The following is a 19720-nucleotide window of genomic DNA, read 5'->3' on the forward strand; positions in this document are numbered from 1 at the left end:
GCTTGGTGTCTCAGACATAAGCCAGGCTGGGCTATACAGTACATTCAGGTCATGTGCAAGTGTCTATCGACGGTGTCTCTCAACGGTGGCGGGGTCCATGATGGAGGGGGAGGGGGGGGGGGTTCAGAGGGGGACACAAGCCTTGTTGAAGAGGCTGATGGCCGTGGGGAAGAAACTGTCTCTGTGACGTGCAGACGTGGTCCTGATGGACCGCAGCCTCCTGCCTGAGGGTAGGGGCACGAAGAGATTATGGCCGGGGTGGGAGGGGTCGCCCGCAATCTTCCTGTCCCGCTTCAGGGTCCTGGAGATAGGGCTGGTTGCAGCTGATCACTTTCTCAGCGGATCGGATGACGCGCTGCAGTTTGGCTCTGTCCTTGGCTGTAACGGCGGAGTACCAGATGGTGATGGAGGAGGTGAGGAAGGACTCGATGATGGAGGTGTAGAAGATTACCATCATTTTCTTTGGCAGTCTGAATTTCTTCAGCTGCCTCAGTAAGTACTGTACATCCTCTGCTGTGCCTGCTTTGCGAGGGAGCTGGTGTTTAGTTGCCATTTGAGGTTCCGGGAGATAGTGGTGCCCAGGAAGTGGAAGGAGTCACTGGGGAGTCATTCAGTGTGATGGGGGAGGGGGGCTGATTCCTTTCTAAATTCTACAATCATCTCCGCTGTCTTGAGAGTGATCACCCAGCCTCTTATTGTGTACCTGTGTCATAGGGCTGCTACAGATAAGCCGTTTGAATGAAGGTGTTCAACCTCACATTTCCCTATGGGCCATAGGAGATTTCTGTGTGGGGCTACTGACAATTTTTTTCATTTGCATGGAAGTTTGTCAAGAAAAATGTTTGCTTTCTAGCATAGATCCCTATTACATTACATTACAGTAATTTAGCAGACACTTTTATCCGACTTACAATAATTCCATTTATAGGAATTCAGTGTACTACTACTCACCAGAACGCACAAGTGTATCTCCTTTCAAACAAGTGACTAAGAGCATAATCTAGTGCCAAAGGCAAAGTGCAAGAATAGCAAATTAGAAATATAATAGGTGCTTTGCAGGGAGGACTGTGGATGTGATAGTATTTCTTGAAAAGGTGAGTTTTGAGCCCGCGGCGAAAGATGGGTAGCTCTGCTGTCCTGACGTCAGTGGGCAGTTCATTCCACCGCTGCGGGGCCAGGACAGAGAAGAGCCGTGACCGTTTCGATCGACAACAGGGGCCTCAGAGTTACGGGGCAACCAGTCGCCCCGAGGTAGCAGAGCTTAGTGGTCGGGAGGGGGTGTAGGGTTTGACCATGGCCTGGAGGTAGGAGGGAGATGTCCCTTCCATTGCCCTGTAGGCTAGTACCAGAGTTTTAAACTGGATGCAAGCTGCTACAGGGAGCCAGTGTAGAGAATAGAGAAGGGTAGTTGTGTGGGAGAACTTGGGGTGGTTGAACATCAGGCAAGCGATAGCTTTCTGGACAAGTTCCAGAGGTTTAATGGCTGACGCCGGGGCCCCAGCGAGGAGGGAGTTGCAGTAGTCCAGGCGGGAGATGACCAGGGCCTGGATGAACACCTGCGCCGTTTCGTCAGTGAGGAAAGGGCCTATCCTCCTGATGTTGTAGAGCAAGAATCTGCAAGAGAGTGTTATGCACTCACTTTTTCATGTTGACACTTGCGTTACTAAATAATAAATCATCAGTAATCCCCACTATTACGACCTCACTCTTTTTATTTTATCTTCATGAAAATATACAACTACATCTGTACAAATACTATACGAATTACTCATTCAATATAAACTGATAGAGCTACATCCACACAGATTTACAAAAGGTAAAACTTGACATGACCTTTTTTCACTGAATTTAATTTCTCCAGAATTTTTTGTTTCATATTTAAATCTATGTTCATACACATATTTACATACCTTCTATTTCATCCATGTTTATACAATATTTACATCCCAGCTACACTTCTTTTTCATCAATGTTCATACCAATATTTACATACAAGCTATAACTTAGTTAGACTAGCCATCTTCAGTAATACCAAGCAGCTGTGTCTGGGAGGTAGGATGGGAGCAGCTGGCAGCATAGCGCCTTCAAGCATGCTATCATGAAGGGGCAAGAAGTGGAACAGGCCACTCACTTTAAACTCGCCTCTCAGACCAACGCAGACTACATCTATAAATGGACCGCACTTATATAGCGCTTTTCCACCTTAGCGGCACTCAAAGCGCTTTACAATGGCCTCTCATTCACCCATTCACACACACATTCACATTCACACACCAATGGCAGTAGCTGCCATGCAAGGTGCTAACCTGCTCATTGGGAGCAAATTGGGGTTAGGAGTCTTGCTCAAGGACACTTCGACATGTGGACAGTCGGAGCTTGGATTCGAACCACTTCGATCATTGAACGACCGACGACGAGATACAGAGTAAACATGCAGTGACATGAAGGGAGGGTGCAAGTCATTGTGCTAAAAACAGTAAGATACAATAAGATTAATAAGAACAGTTAATTAAACAATAGGACAACAATAAAAAACAGTAAAATGGATAAAAAGAGGAGAAGAGGAACTGTATATAATGATACAAAGTATCAGACTATACACTTAAGTGCAAATAGCAAGTGAAAAACAGAACTATACACTATACAGTACTTAAAGTACAAGTCATATTCAGTGTTCATGTGTGTGTTTCTGTGTATGTCTCTGTGTGTGTGTGTGTGTGTGTGTGTGTGTGTGTGTGTGTGTGTGTGTGTGTGTGTGTGTGTGTGTGTGTGTGTGTATATAGGCATGCGTGTGTGTGTGTGCACGGGGAGTCTGTGAGAATGAGGAGTGTGTGTTTTTCCTGGCTCAGAATGGGTCTTTGGGGGGTGATGCACACACATTTTTTGGGAAACCTCAGTTTTATACCGAGTATCCTACCAGCATATTTAGGACTATATTCTTTGCTGTCGTTTTGACTGAGCTCACTTTTCACAATCGTGGGAAATCTCCCGACATGACACAAAATGGATATGAGGACAACATATTTAAGATACTGATAACCTGTCTATTAATGATCTTGATTACTAGTGGTCCAAACCATGGACAATGCAAGAAAGAGGGATGGGCTGCACTTGAAACAAGCTATCAAACACATTTGGAGAGGATTTGAATTGCTATTTTTATTTAAAAAATTTAGCATTTTGGCACTGGTGATTTTCCTTTGGTTCTGGCTGAAATCACTTTGGGAGGCGCCAAACAATCCTCTATGCAGGAAAAACCCTGTGTGTTTAGGGCCCGTATGGCCTGAGGAGGGAAACTCCTCTTCAGTCTCTCAGGTTTGGCCCTGAGACTGCAGAGGCGCCTGCCTGACCTCAGCAGTAAGAACAGTCCATTGTTGGGGTGAGACGTGTCCTTCATGATCTTCTGGGCTCTCGTCCTCACTAGGGCTGGGTTTAAAAAATCGATTAATCGATTCTGAATCGATTCTGAATCAAATGCCTGTTGGCGGTCTTTCGTAGACTGTAGGCTGCTGCCTTATAGTCCGTCATGTCACCTGAAATCAACCCTACATTGTAAGCAATGGTGCGTGTAGTAGCAAAGTAGCAGGAACTGTAAACTGTATTACAGGGGTTACACTAGCTAACTGTATAGCTACTGTAGCACTGACAGGTCTAGTCACCTTCCATTTCTACACGTTTGTGAACAAGTTAAACAAACAATTACCTGTCAGGATATTTTGTGAACAGCTAACATTAGCTAACGTTAGCTATCTAGCTAGCTAAACAAACAACCTGTCAGAATTTTTGGGGAACCGGTGAAAGACAAGCTCTGGACTTGTACTCTGATAGTTCTGACAATTTATTGCACAATACTGTTTTAATTTTTTCCACAGCCGATTTGTTGAATTCGGTAGCAGACGACAGTCCATAATGGTGTCAACGCTACGCGAGCGCCCTCTTCAGACGGGTGCCAAAAATTAATCTAAGTGTGCGCTCTTGGCATTCCATGCTCTTTGACTGAACTGGCTTCTCTTCTTCTGCATTTCTTCGGAAGCTAGTGGAAGGCTAACAAACCACAGAGCGACTGATCGACTGAGTATCGGACAATCCCTAGTGTAGGGCTGATGTGCCATCAGCCAATGATGTGCCATCAGCCAACAGTCTTGGTTTCAGTAGCACAAAGGTGGTCTACCCGTCTTGTCTCCTCTCCTCCACCTCTTCTGATGTGAATGAGGTAGAGAAACTCCAGCAAGATCCAACAAACAAGCAAACCAAAGCAAATTGTTATCCAAACTGAATAGGTTTTTTTCTATCCCAGATTTATGACGTGACTACACACCCATCAGCTTTGCAGAGCAGAGTCATCCATCTCCTGGGGAGCTTCCGCCCACGCACCTAGGAGGGAGGGGGTTACTCCTCTGTGTCAGGGGGCCCACACACGCACACCACACCACACACACACACACACACACACACACACACACACACACACATACACACACACACACACTCACACACACACACACACACACACACACACACACACACACACACACACACACACACACACACACACACACACACACACACAAAATACTGGGTTGAGTCTTAATAGTCATTTCTGGTTCCCTCTTGCCCTCTCTCCTTGTCTATTTCTCAAAGTATTGAAAGAGAATGGATCTCCTCTCCTCAAAAACTCTTTTAAGAGGAAAGGAGAAAGAACAAAAGGGATGCGAAGAGAGATTTTTGGATTTCAACTCATTCTGTGAGATGCAACTACATTGAATAGCAACGCTTAGAAATGTGATGAAGTGGAGTGATATGGTTGCTTATATTTAATGTCAGACAAGCATGATAGTCGGATCTTTACAACATATATCTTCACATCTCAGCCTCACCGAGTGCAGAGCAGCTGTCATGGAGGCCCCGCCCCAGGCATGGGCCCTGGGTGACCCCACAACACCTCCGGTCCCTCCGATCAAAGACTCCCTCTCTGTTACAATCTGCTGGCGCTGACAAATCCACTTCATTATCATAACAATTTTAACCGCGAGGGTGGACGCAGAGGGAAGTGGGAACAGTCCTATTGTCTCTCTTCTTTTCTCAGCCGCTCAGAAATAGCTTCGGCATTATAACCCACACCTCCGGAGGAGTAAGAATCCAACGGGCAAATTTGGCCGGTCAAACGCTCGAATGCGACCACACTGGAAGCCTCTTCTCTCTGTTACTGTCGGCTACTCTAGACTTGGACCGCAGGCACCAACTTGGAGGGAACCTGGTGAAGACCTATGACCTTTCTTGTTACTTTACAAGTAAGCATACCAGAGGCTTTTAAACATGTTTCATTCAGTTCACTTAATGCCAAGTTGTGTCAAAGTATTGCTGTTAGGATTTGAAAGATGTGGATAGATAACGGTTTCAACCCAAACATTGAGTCACAGCCTTGATGATATAGTCACTGTAGCCTATTTGGAAACCGTCAGACATTATATGGTGTAAATTTGAGGTAGTCACTTCCTTATAGTATATGGAGATAGAGAACAGGGTCTCCTTCAATTACAACTCACATGATGATGTAAATCATTATTCTGTATGAACACAACCTCTCACGAGTGCTACTGTGTGCATTTGAAGGCTAATGTTTGGGCATAAGGCTGCATATTTCTGGTCTTACAACTGTGAACTACAACAATCTGAATATAATTATAATTCTCATAAACTACTTAATAATTAATTGATTGACTGGCAACACATAAGTTCTTCAAACGTCTGATAGTTCCTCTATTTCAAAATACAGTGGTTGGGATGTGAAAGAGGTATATTACTAGGTCTTACAAAAACATGTATATATTCCTATACATAAGTATCGTGCATTTACGATGCATCGCCTTTATTACACAAATATACCACATAAGAGACTTCAAACCTAGCCGTGTATTGGAAAACAGACCGACAACAAAGCTCGTTTATAGCCAGCCTGGTATGCCCAGAGAGACAAAGATCCATATTAACAAAAACCACACATGACACATGATTAATCGGCGTGGTGGGGTCTACGGACCCCTGGGTACCCCTGGGTGACACTGGGGTGTATGATGAACAAAACCGCCCCCTCCCCTCCGTGCCCCGGCTGGCGTGGCGGTGCGTGGGCGAGAGGTGCAGCGAGGGCACCGGTCCCCACGGAGTCCCACTGGGCCGCCTCACCAACGGACGCTCGACCTGCACTAACCCCCATCTGCCCTGGGGGACGTGCCGCTCACTGTTCCACACAATACACCAACATTTTTGTAAGTGTGGGCGTTGAAAGGAGGCACTTTTGAGAGCGAGAGAGAGAGAGACAGAGAGAGAGAGAGATTCCTTCTCTTGTCTCTTGCCATTAGAAAGGGGAGCTGAAGGCAACAAGAAAGTTGAAAGGATGTCTTATTTGAGAATCATGTCTGTTTCAGATGAATGATGGGATACAACAATGATGAGGCCTGGGATAAGAGATCCTTGCAGTTTTTGCAAACATAATTATGCACGTTGTCTACATCACAGTAGCACTAACATTTGGGCAAGACACTGAACCCCAAATTGCTTCCAATGAGCAGGCTAGCACCTTGCATGGCAGCTGCCGCCATTGGTGTGTGTATGTGTCTGTGAATGGGTGAATGAGAGGCCTTCATTGTAAAGCGCTTTGGATGATAGTGCTATATACTGTAAGTGCAGTCCATTTATATAACAACTTGTGTGTACGGCAGGAAATATGGCCTTCATCCTGAGGTCTGAAAACAGTCATGTGTTTCATCAGACGCACTGTGCATAAGACATGAGATCAGTCCTATTGTCAGAAGGCACACTCTCCCCCAGTGACAGACTAATTAGCTGCCTGTCTCTGTCAGGACATGGGCTCATTATACCTGTGTGTCAGTGTGGACGAGGAGGTTATGCAACTGTGTTTTAAGAGCGTTCACCTCCGTCTTATCTCCGTTTACCGCATCCTAGGAGCCTAACACACTACAGGGCCACGTCTGCCTCCAGCAGGGACGGTTATATCAGTCCAGTCAGTCAGAGAATCACTCGTCAGTCACTTGCTCACACATTCATACACACAGGCACCCATATGCATGCTCTCTCTCTCTCTCTCTCTCACACACACACCCACACACACACGCCCACACACACACACACACACACACACACACACACACACACACACACACACACACACACACAAACACACACTTTCACTTTCACTGTCATTTATTCATCCCTCCTTTCATTCTCGCACTCATTGACTCAGTCATGCAATCATTAATTCATACATATATTCACTCACTCACTCACTCATTCACTTGTGTGGACAAGGAGGAAGCAATAGTTAAAGACAATCACTTTTCAAGACAAATTAAATCCAGCTTGACACCTCAGGAAATATGGCCCGGATCTTTTCTGTGTGGGCTGTATTCTTGGCACGAGCACCAATCAGTATTTCAGGAACACAATTTTTCCGGATATGTTCCATTTACGTATAGAGAGACGGTGCATTCCATTCACCGGATAAATCCATTTTTGGTAAGGTCTAACCGGAATTCCGAATTATAAGCTTGCCCGTCTTTATGTAGACCGATTAGCTTTAATAGCCTAATTAGGCTACACTAACGGGGATAAGCACAATTAAACCAAAGACAAAGGCAAAGTTGATGCTGTACTCTTTCATTTCACTTCATTTAAATCAATGTATGCTACTGTGCGTCCTATTCATCACGGGGTCCAATCCAAGTTCCCCCTTTTAATCACAAAGTCCTTGTATGGTCAATGACGCAAAAGGTGCGTGGAGAGACTCCCTCTATATTCATACTGTAGGCTATGCGTGAGATGACAGGCGGTATACGGGGAGGATGTTCCCAAGTGTCTATCAGTCGTTTTGTTTCATGACAATTGAAGGGCTTTGTGATAAATAGGACACTTTTGAGGGAGCTCATCGACTTGAAGATGACAGCTAAAACTGTAGATAAAGTCTCTCTACCAATCGGTGTTTTTTTAGACGATATTCCAAAGAGTATTTACTCAGTGGGAGAAGATATTTCCGAGCCGGGCACTGGGTTGAAAGAGTCTTTAAAGGAACATCAATTAAATGGAGCTGAGAGTGGTAAGAAAGACTTGATCTCGGTTGGTGAAAAAATATATATTAATGAGGTGTAGGCTATATAATTACACACAATATGCAGATTTTGTTGAAACTCATTTTGCAACTAATCATACAAAATTATTGTGGGATTCAAATCAAATAGATTATGCACACAAAACGTCATTTTCATTAAGTTAAATTAAACCATTATGTGACCACAACACTGCTTAGGCGAAACTATGCGTAGCCTATAACGGTCTAATCAACTGTTAAATCCTACAGTAGCATATTAACGCACTGTGTTTCTTTCACAGGTAACAATTTATTTGAAGAGGACACCAACGAGCTGTCTTTCCATCGCAACTTTACGCAGCCCGCAGCTTCACGCACTCAGGCCGTTGTGTACACGGGGAGGTTCTCGGTCGACTCAAGAAATTCTTGTGGATATTGGAATCCAGAGGACATAATTAACTTAATCAGTGCTGATATAACGACCGCAGCCCCGTCCACGGTGCCCGCGTCCCCAGAATCACCGACACCAGCCAACATTTACGCGGGCACCACTCTGAGTGGCACCATGGCGCACGGCCAACCCGATATCAGCCACATTTACGCGCCCCCACCCTCTTATTCCTGTAGCGGGGAGATGTACCAGGACCAATCAGCCTTCTTGGCCACCTCCACCTGCACCATGTCCTACCCACCCCCGTCCTACACGACGCCGAAGTCGACCGTTGACGGCGCGCTGCTCTCCATCATGCCAGACTACGGCGGGTTCTACCAGCAGAGCGGCCAACGGGACATCCAGGCATTCCCTGACAGGAAATCACTGCCATACGCTCTGGACTCTCTGAGAGTACCCCCGCCCCTCACACCTCTCAACACAATCAGGAATTTTACCCTAGGGGCACCAGCGATGGAGGGCCCCATAGCATCTGCTTTCAGCGCTCAGAATCTACCGCTGAGACCGATACTTAGGCCGAGGAAGTATCCCAACCGGCCGAGCAAGACGCCTGTCCACGAAAGACCATACCCCTGCCCCGCAGAGAGCTGCGACCGGAGGTTCTCCCGGTCGGACGAGCTGAGTAGGCACCTGCGTATCCACACCGGCCACAAACCGTTCCAGTGCCGGATCTGCATGCGCAGCTTCAGTCGCAGCGATCACCTCACCACCCACATCCGCACGCACACGGGCGAAAAGCCCTTCACGTGTGACCACTGTGGAAGAAAGTTCGCCAGGAGTGACGAGAGAAGGAGACACACTAAAATCCACCTGAGACAGAGGGACAAAAAGTCGTCGTCATAACGTTGACGCACTGCAGACATTCAGTCAAGGTGTTTCTAAAACCAATAAATTAAAGAACTGAGAACTGTCTAGCCTACAGGACAATGAAATGCGTGTACATATCGTGCTGATTAACGACATTAACACAGAAGAATAGTCTCCACAATACACTTTAACATTAAGTATGCCCCGACAGGAACTCAGGGGGATATATATCTGGGCATGTTTAGAGAAAGATATATTTGTTGTGTTCTGTATTAGGCTACCCTGCTACATAGAATACAACAATGATGTGTCCTACTGCTTCCACTAAGCTCCAGCCTGTGGAGTAGGTTCAAGTGCTCGCAGTAAATCTAGTTGTTGCATAACCAGCATCCCCAGTGAGTCATTCCGACAGTTCTCCATACAGCTCGCAAGATAGCCTGAACATGTGATGAGGCAGCTCTCTTCCTTAGGCCTGCATTGGGCTCTCGAGTGTAGCCTACAACTTAATATCAGGGGCCGGTTGTATCTTAAGTTTTCCCCTTAAGGGTTCATTTCCCCTTAGTTAAGTGAATTACTTAAGGGTGTTGCACAGAGTCCCTTACAAGGTTTCCTTAGCTAAGGAGAAACGTTAAGGATTTTCAACAAGGAAAGAGAAGTCTTAGAAATATGTGCTATATATGCTATTTCATATTCAGACAGACTATGAGAGAACACAGCCAATGATTCTGGTAGTGTCCCTCTTGTATTGATTGGAAAGACTTCAGGTCTGCCAACACTTCTCATCTTATCTAAAGACTTCCTGTGCGTTCTATAAGTCAGACTAACATGCAAGCTCTTGGTTACTGCACCACTGTACATAATTGTATAGGCTAGTATGGACATTACAATCCACAAACCATACCCTCTTGAATTTAACAGCAATGGTAACATATTTGACCATGAATGTTCTCAATCGTACATGCAACGTATGAGCAGCTATTAACTGATCAGATGGGCTTTTGCCATGAATGAATTGAAATTGGCAAGATGCTTTTTTTTTAACCACTGTGCTCAGAACTCGTAGGCCTACATTGCAACATCAACACCCGTCTCTAGTTCCCTCAGAAATGGTTAACACTGTAACAACATTGAACACGTATTTTTATTATGTAGGATTAATTGTGCCAAGACCCTTCGGGCCAACAGATCATAGGCCTACAATATGTAGGCTAGTCATCAGGGCAATAAACACCCTTTCTCCTCTGTGATTTCCATAGTCACTTCCTCTTGAGCTTGAATTCATTACGCATTAGACATATGAGGATATGAGCAAAAAAATACCACCATTTATGAACTACTGAAAGTACATTTTCATTACAGGCAAAAATGCCTACTGAGAGATACAGTCCATTCCATAACAAAACGTTTATTAGACGTGTGTGAGCTGAAGCCCAAGTGCTTTTAAATCAACAAGACATTCCCAATCTGTGGCCCACACAAATGTGAAGCAGTTGAGTTTAAATTATTCGTCACAGAAGATATTATCGAACGCTGTGATGTGGTCCTGATAATCAATCATTAACATATTAGCCTAATTAGCTAGCTAGCCAGCTATGCTGACTGAGTAGCTTGTCCTGTGCCATGATCTTCAGAAGTAGACCTCAGGGCCTGGGTAGGGTTCGCTCCCGCACCAGAACTCAGCAGGCTGCGATATCTCCATGAGCCACACTTCTTTCTGGTCCTGTGACTCGGTCTGTGCAGTCTCCTCGGTGTCAACCACCGAGTCGATCATTTTGTAGTAATGACAGTCCCTCCCGTCGTCCGGGTCATACGGGGGTGCAAGGACATCGAGGAAAGCCGCCGGCCCGTCCACGGCGTCCATTTGGTGGAGGTTGCCCATGTCAGGCCCCAGGACACACGCCCCGCTCTCCTCGGTGAACTCCCCAACCGACCTCAGCACCGACCGCAGTGCCCCTCTCTGGAACGGGGGATTGAACTCGGTGTTGCTGCTGATGGGCGTGGGTGGTAACCTGTCGAAGCTGGTGATCCTGAGCTTGCCGTACATAACTTTCAGAATGCCATGCATCCCTGGATGGTCGTGTAATGGCATGGAAGCGCCACTCTTCAGTAGAAACACTCCCATGGTGAAGGCGTCTGTCTCGCAGATGTGCATGTATGTGACTGGGGGGCTGTGTGGAGGACGCATGGGGCTGGAGCTGTCCACTGTCCTGGGGATGAGTTTGAGATCCGCCGCTCTGACTTGAGTGACGAGGCTCTTCAGTTTGCTTCGGTTTTCAACGAAAGCTTTATTCGCCTCATCTAACGTTACTGCAGATGGGTTTCTAAACGTTAGAAGAGCCTGTCGAGCAATGTTCTTAACGAGGCAGGTCATGTTGTCCCGAGACATCTCAACACCGCGTCCACTAATTCCAGCAGCAGTCTCGTGCTAGTACAGGTTACCAAACGGTGACTCGACCGCGTTGATGAAGTGCTCACTGTCAGGGAAAGCTAGCATAGCTGATATTAGTTCATTAGCTAGTTGAAAATAGTGTATTCCGTGCTGTTGGGAGTCCTCATACACCCAATATTAAAATTGTAGAACAACCGGAAAGCCTGATTTAATATAAAAACAGGGTTTGCTGTAATAGCCATTGAAGTACTCTCATCAATACCCCATTTGCAGCTATGTGTCACACACGTCCGCAACGATAACACTTCAGTACGCACTACGTACCGCTTTGCAGTATGGGAAATGTAGTTAAATTACGCGGTGCAAATATGTTTTCTTCAGAAAATGCAATGATTAAAATACAAACACTGCTTACAACATTTGTGTTATATATCTTTTTATATACAGTCACACCATACTTCTCAATCCTGAAATTATTTGGAAAGAATGACTTTACGTTATATTGCACTAGCCTACAATAACCAAGATTCAAAAGTCAACCCTTCCTAAAGTCACTGGACCTTTTGCAGTTGACCCATTACCTTCTGTTTATGATTCACTGGTTTCTGTAGGTGGAGGTGTGTAGACTACTAGGTGTGCGTGATGAATAATGATAAGCATCAAGCAGGCCGTACTGAAAGTTTGCATTTTCTATGTTTTTAAGTTACAAATAATACACCCCCAGATTACTAGTCAATTATCTAATTATTAATTCATCTTGGAGAGGAGTTGACAGTTGATGCATGTGTCATCATCCCTCGTGAGCTGTGTTCTTGTTATGACAAATTTCCTCTTCTGAACATATTCATGTTGAGTGTATTTATGCATGCACCCACCCACTAAAGTATTTGTGTATTCTTAACTTTGATTTCGGTGTCCAAGCAGATGGTCATAAAGGAGAGAAAATTACAATAAAGCGTCATGACATTTATATATATGAGCTATATTTTTGACAGCTTCTTTAGAATTCCTTGACGGCAAAGCAGAGGAACGTTGCGCAGCCTGAGTCTTCAACAGTACAGTCCGCTTCCACTGTACTGAGACATGGCAGGGCATTGGATATAATGGCATATATCATGAGTGATATGTTATGGTTTCGAGCTGTTGCGTCCCTCGGTCCCCACAGTGACTCTGTGCTCTTTGGCCACTCCACCGGGCATAGACAGCAAACAAGACTGTGCATGTGTGTTTCCTCAAAGAATCCTGAAGTAATATATTACTATATTACTAGTATTATTAGTGTACATCACAGTAACCAGATAACACAACACCAAGGGCAGTACAACACAACAGGGCAATAGGCAGATGTTTAACTCATTGATTGATAATGGGATTTGTGATAGGCCCACCCTAATATTAAGATTTACAACACACTTGTGCTGTAAACCAAATAGCTGACAAGAGGTCATTCTTGGCATTCGGTCCCTCTGACATATAAAGACTGAGGATCTGGGCTGCAGGTTTCAAAAAGTGCTCTTAACACAGCCTCCAAAGAAAACGAACGATCCTGAGCATTGATGCCAAGCTACCGGTGCATCTAAGTGAAAGAGCTGGGGGTTCTCTCTCCTCTCTCTCTTTCTCTCTCATCTCTCCGCTCCATCCCTTGTGTAATGATCAGAGTGTTGAGAGGATGTGGGCCCTGTTGTTTTAGGTCCTCTTGAGAGGTTTGTTATTGCTGGCCTTCTCTAACATTCCTTTAAATGACTTATCTCTCTCTATCGCTCTCTCTCTCTCACACACACACACACACACACACACACACACACACACACACACACACACACACACACACACACACACTAACACACCACACTAACACACACACATACACACACATGAGCACACGCACACTCACACACAAACACACATGTGCACACATGCACGCACCCACACACACATGTGCACACATGCATGCACGCGCGCACACACACACACACACACACACACACACACACACACACACACACACACACACACACACACACACACACACACCTGTCTATGTTTGTGTTGCTTAAAACACAATCCCAAATCCAGTCCTGGTTCAAATCCAGTCCCACTGACCTCTTACACTAAGCAGTCCACAAAAGCCTTCAGCTGCGGTCACCATCATTTGTCATCATACAACTTCCTGCTATCTCACACAGGGTTTAGCTCCATCCTATTTAGACCCCAAGTGTGTTGATCAACATGTTGTGTCATTCTTCAGGGTATAATTACAGAGGGAGAGGCAGCGAGCCACAGCGTTGGCGGAAGATATGTGTCAGAAGGGAAAGAGCACCAGATTCCCTCCTCTCACATCTATAAATAATGAGAACAGCATCACTAGTGATTGGTGAGTAACCAGCAACATGCTCCTCATCCCGAACACACATGACACACACAGGATGACTGAACACAGATGGATATGGAACACTTCCCTTTTCCATGTTGTTGATGATGACAGAACAGATTACAACAGATTTGAATTACAGTGGAATACATATTCAATGTGTAACTGCCTGACAATTGAGTGGATTCTAAGCAATTGGATGTAGTTGGTGGTACAACAATTCTGCATTGATGAAATGATGACACAAACACATTCTTCTTTAGTGTGTACTTCAGTACGAGTACGTTTGAGTGTACTACAGAAACTGCATGGATGGGAAAGGAGAATTGAGATGCAGGGATAGTTTAGAGTGGAGGCCTGGGCAGACCATGTCTTATTCATTCACAACAAATCTGCCATCAACCAGCCTCTACGATAGATCTCCAATCTCACCCTGTAGCCCCTGAACTTCCTTCCTGGATGGACAATGGTGGAGTTTCTAGCTCTTTTCCATACAGTCACAAAACTCTCATTCATACCCTGAACTTGCTAACCTTTCCCTGGGAACTGGGAGAAAGGAGAGGAAATTGTCCATACGCATCTTGGGATTGGTCTCGTCAATTGCTGCTCAAAAAATGAACAAGACAAGGGAGCCCCTCATAAGATTCTCATTCAAGACTATGAGAATTAAGGTCCTGCTGACGGGTTCAACAATTACAGCACATTTAATGATGTCTTTGGGCGTCAGTAGATGGAGATGAATAAAGGAGTGAATCACTAGGCTGTCAGATTTGCTGATGACGCACAAAGCAATACAGTATAGAGATGATGCCACTGTTGATATCACAATGACGGTGCAAAGAGAGAATTTGATGATATCTTATGATTTGCAATTTGAAGGGAGACATTGCTAAAGTCACCTCATGTGACTTAAAACGAAGGAAGCATACTTTTCAAGCATTTGTAAGGTTTTGTAAGGTGAGGCAATTCTGTATCAAACATGTATGAGATGCAGCTCGACCGCCACCTAGTGGCCATTGGTGAGTATAGCAGGTTTCATATAGAAAGCAAAAACAGAGACCCCCTGAAAAGCTCTATTGACACTGTGGGGACATGGGTATTTAATAATGATTAATTCATTCAGAATTCAATGACAAAAGATGAATGGGGTCGTTTTAATCTTTAATTTAATCTTCATGTTTTCACACAGACCAGCAAGTTTCAACAAAAGTAGTTCAGTTGTTCACAGTATTGCATTTAGCACAGTGTTGTACAGACTAAAGTGTTAAGTGAAGGCACAAAACTAGTGATTATTTTTGCAAATAAACCCCATTGACAAACATGAACCAAGGACACAAAACTTGGCAGCAATAACAGTAGTACAATAACTGTATCTATTCAATTACAGCAATGAAGGTAGTACAGAAAACCAACTAACTTTTTAATCTCTAGTTACATTAATACTTCTCCGGTTAGCTTACACCAACTTCTAAAACTTCCTTCTCTCCGATTGTCCTGTTCACACTCCTGGCTAGAACTACCAGGTCCAAAGTGCTCTTTGTCCTTAGTGCAACTCTCCGTCACCGTCAAAATATACATCGTTCTGCTACAAAAGTACACCTAACAAGTTACATTAGTTTATACACAATTTTGAATTTGCTACTTAAGGAGCATGCTCACAGTATACATTAACTATGCACCCCATGCATCCTCTAATTCCTAATTATGAGTCGGAAACGCATGAGTGAACTCCAAGACTGTCACATGACTTGACTCGCTCACACACGCACGCGCACACACAAAAGTAGGCATTCAGTTTTGGTGACATTGATTGGATTTTTACCATCAACCAAGATTAGTTTAATTTTGGCCAATAGACACCCACCATATTCAGTATAAACAAACAAGGGCTCTGTTGGTACCTTTCTTCCTCTCTTCTTTGAGGTTATCACTGATCTAACATGAACGGCTTGGTCACAAGGTTCTTTTTTACACAGCTTTCTCCCATCCAGTTGTGTTAGGTGTGGGGAAAGGTGACTTCAAAGAAGGAAAGAGAAGGTAGGATGCTTTCAGAGGATTGAAAAATGGCTTTGCAATGAGACCACCCTGCACTGTTGAAACTTGAAACAACTGAAATCTGGATGGGTTTGTTCATATACAGTAGTTGCTACAGTTCATTGTTATAATATTCCCACAGAAATACACTTCCACTGAAGGACATACAATTAAAATAGCTCTATACAAAATATCAATTAACGCCATTTGTTAACAACAAAACAGAGTTACAACGAATACCAAAGAGATATACATAGATTTACACTAAGAATCATTCTCCTGTGAATACATTCTCATGGTTTAATAGAGAAGAACAATACATGATGTGTGATCTCATTCATATTTCTCTACATTCAGCTTGTTTTCATGAAAGGAGACTAGACCCGTTTTAATGTCTGCTAGTCAGGTCGGAATGAAAGGAAGGTTAGTTAGTTACACACCTCTTTCACAAGCTAGACCAAAGCATGATTCCACCGCAGGAGAAAAGTCTAACTATAGGTCTCAGGCTGTTTATAGTAGGACGAAAAACATGCCATGGAACTAACAAACCCCGTCTTAAAACAAGAAAGGCTGTCACCACCACTACTACACACAGGAAGTGTAATGTACTAATACTGTACTGTAATATCAGTGTATTCTAATAGCTTATTCTGTCCAGAACAGAAAGCACTCTAGTGCTGATCATTCATACGTTCCATATGTACAGAAGGGTTTGGGGAGATGAGGCGGTAACAACTCTAGATTCCTTGGGTCCAGACCTGGAGCAAATATGAATTCATATAATTTCAAATACTTCAGGTGTACTTGATTTAGCGTGTCAAGCATAATGGAACCACACATACAAACGTATGAACACGCACGCACGTACGCGCACGCGCACGCACACGCACACACACATACATACATACATACATACATACATACATACATACATACATACACACACACACACACACACACACACACACACACACACACACACACACACACACACACCCTTTCACCTGCCTCACAGCTCTACATGCAAGGCAAGAACATCAAACAGACTTGCAAATTTTACAAAAATGTATTCACCAAGCCAGGGTCTATTTTCTGACCCGGTGTGTTGGGGGCCTCTAGGCTTCATATCCTGCTGACCTGCGATGCTGATTCCAGAGCTGCTCTCTGCTGTGGTCAGGCCTGCAGTGGCCAGAGGACTGGGCCAGTCTTTCTCTGGTTGGTCGAGGGAAGGGGTGGCCCAGCTGGGTGGAGTTTATTCTGCCCTCCTGGGGACAGGAAGCTGACATCTGACCTCCTGCTGACCTGGAATTAAAACAGAAATTGGTTTGATGCAGATGATTCATACCAATGCACATACACAAACTCAGCCCAGTCAGTCAGCCAGACACACACACACACACACACACACACACACACACACACACACACACACACACACCAATATAACAGCCATGAGGTAGTCAAACACCAGTGATGCGATGAGATGATAATTCCTCTCACGTATGGGATCATTACTAATAAATGAGCGTGACACACAAATCTGACTAACGACAAGGCTTACTTATGAATAATTAATGTGTATCTATGTCCTAACCTCTGAGCTTGGTCTCCCATGCATGACTACACACACGGCCTAACACTCAAAGGGACTATATTAAGTCTAGAGCTTTCATGGCAAAACTTAAGTTGTCAGGCCTACCAAACATGAGTCACATGACCAACTTGCCTGCTTTTGCTCATTCTATGAGGTCCGTTTTCTGGTGTCTGGTGATACTAGAAACAGGAACATATATCACAAGTGTTACTAGTTTTTGCATACCCATGTTCACTCAGAAGTTTCCTATTTTGAATACCAGTTTTCAAACAATTTATTCATATACATTTCCTCAATCACTTCATCAATCAATCAATCAATCAATCAATCAATCAACCAATCAACCAATCAACCAATCAACCAATCAACCAATCAATCAATCAAGCAATCATTCAATCAAGCAATCATTCAATCATTCAATCAATCAACCAATCAACCAATCAATTTCAATCAATTCATTCATTCATTCAGTCAGTCAGTCAGTCAGTCAGTCAGTCAGTCAGTCAGTCAGTTATCAGGCGCTGCGCTACCATGTAATGGCTGCTGTGTGGGGGGCTGGGGGAGCTCTGGTAGTACTCTAGGAGTCTCTCAGCCAGGAAGATACGCTGTAGCAGGTTCTCGATGAAGTGCTGGATCCGGACTTTACCACACATCTCCTGCTGCGCCGCAGCCTCCAGGAAGTTCTGGATGGTGATCACCTCTCTGGAGGAAAGACAAACATACGACACTTGAACACACGGAGAAACACACAGTCGAAGAAAGACAGTGTGTAGTCCAGTATTCTTTGCCATTTCAAGTAATATTACAACTACTACTAATGCTAATACAACTACGACCAATAATACAACACTAATTGAGCAGTTTTCTTGACACAGACGAAGCATAGTTCGAGACACTGGGATTCTCCATTTAAAGGGCTACTTAGTTCTAGACTAGTCTTAATCTGTGCCCAGTAAAGCGGCCCATAGCCAGATTATCATTTAGCCTAATCCCAAAACAAGGGTTAATCTGTGTCCAGTAATCTGACCCGTGGCTCAGGCCCACACTCACTGCTCCCTTCTCTCCAGCTCGTCCTCCGAGGCGTTGAGCTGCTCCCTCAGCGTGGCTATCACCATGACGGCCATGTCCACCTGCCTGCTCAGCGCTCGCTCCCGCGCCAGCATTTCCTGCATCTCCTGGGCCAGGTGCTGGGAGTGGGCGCGCTCACACAGCAGCTCCGTGTCCGTCTGGGCCAGCTCCGTGCTCACCCGGGCCAGCCTCCTCTGCATGGAGCTGTCCGCTGCCCTCAGCATGCCGGCCAGCCTCCGACGCACCACCGCGTCCCCGCCTCCGAGGCTCTGCCCTGGGGAAGCGGCCTGCGCTGGCCGGCCGCCTGGGTCCGGGCCTGGAGGGGGCTCGAATGGAGGTGGGAAGGGCACGGGGTGATTTGGACAGGTGTTGCTGCTGGACTTGATCAATTTGGGTTGTGGATTTTGACCGGTGTCTTCCTCGCTTTCCTCCTCCTCCTCCTCCTCGTCGGTCGGAGCGCCTTGGTCCGCCTGTGTGCCCACGCTCTGCGTGCGGCGCCTCTCGGAGCCCATGACGCTGGCGTCTCTCGTGTCGCTCAGGGAGCGCACGTGCAGGACCCGGTGGGGCGGGGGGTGCCTGTGGGTGGGGAGGGGCAGACTCAGCTCATAAGAGGTGTGGTAGGAGTGTCTGTACTCCAGGTGAGCTCGGAGGGAGGCCAGGCTTCTGAACCTCTCATGCTCTCCACACCGCGGACACCGGAACGGGAGGACCGACGTCCCAGAAGCTCCCCCACATGTCTCCCTGTCCTCGGGGAAGAAAGAGCACGATGTCCCTCTGGAACATAGCTTCTGCTGCATCTCTCACCTGAAATACACAGATATCCCAAAGTGACAACCAAATAAGGTGCTAGAACCGAGCTGCCTTTACTGCACCACTAGCTGGCACTACAAAAGTAGCCATAACGT

At 45.3% G+C, this 19720-nt stretch overlaps 3 protein-coding genes across 3 annotated transcripts; 1 reads left to right on the forward strand and 2 right to left on the reverse strand.

The window, feature by feature from the left end:
- Nucleotides 1–8666: 8666 nt before the first annotated feature.
- On the forward strand, nt 8667–9395 carry LOC311326782 (early growth response protein 2b-like; the record flags this gene model as incomplete). Its single annotated transcript, XM_084459745.1, has 1 exon — nt 8667–9395. One exon carries the CDS (start codon nt 8667–8669, stop codon nt 9393–9395), a length of 729 nt encoding a protein of 242 aa, XP_084315871.1.
- A 1132-nt stretch (nt 9396–10527) lies between these two features.
- adob (2-aminoethanethiol (cysteamine) dioxygenase b) lies at nt 10528–12004 on the reverse strand. The gene has a single exon (XM_084449598.1). The coding sequence runs from the start codon at nt 11743–11745 to the stop codon at nt 10987–10989; it is 759 nt and encodes a 252-aa protein (XP_084305724.1). The 5' UTR covers nt 11746–12004; the 3' UTR covers nt 10528–10986.
- Nucleotides 12005–17268: 5264 nt separating this feature from the next.
- On the reverse strand, nt 17269–19612 carry znf365 (zinc finger protein 365; the record flags this gene model as incomplete). Its single annotated transcript, XM_084461399.1, has 4 exons — nt 17269–17455; nt 17880–17923; nt 18278–18449; nt 18798–19612. 4 exons carry the CDS (start codon nt 19610–19612, stop codon nt 17269–17271), a joined length of 1218 nt encoding a protein of 405 aa, XP_084317525.1.
- Nucleotides 19613–19720: the final 108 nt, after the last annotated feature.

Source organism: Borostomias antarcticus (genome assembly GCF_949987555.1).
Source record: "Borostomias antarcticus genome assembly, chromosome: 2".
Classification (NCBI taxonomy): Eukaryota; Metazoa; Chordata; class Actinopteri; order Stomiiformes; family Stomiidae; genus Borostomias; species Borostomias antarcticus.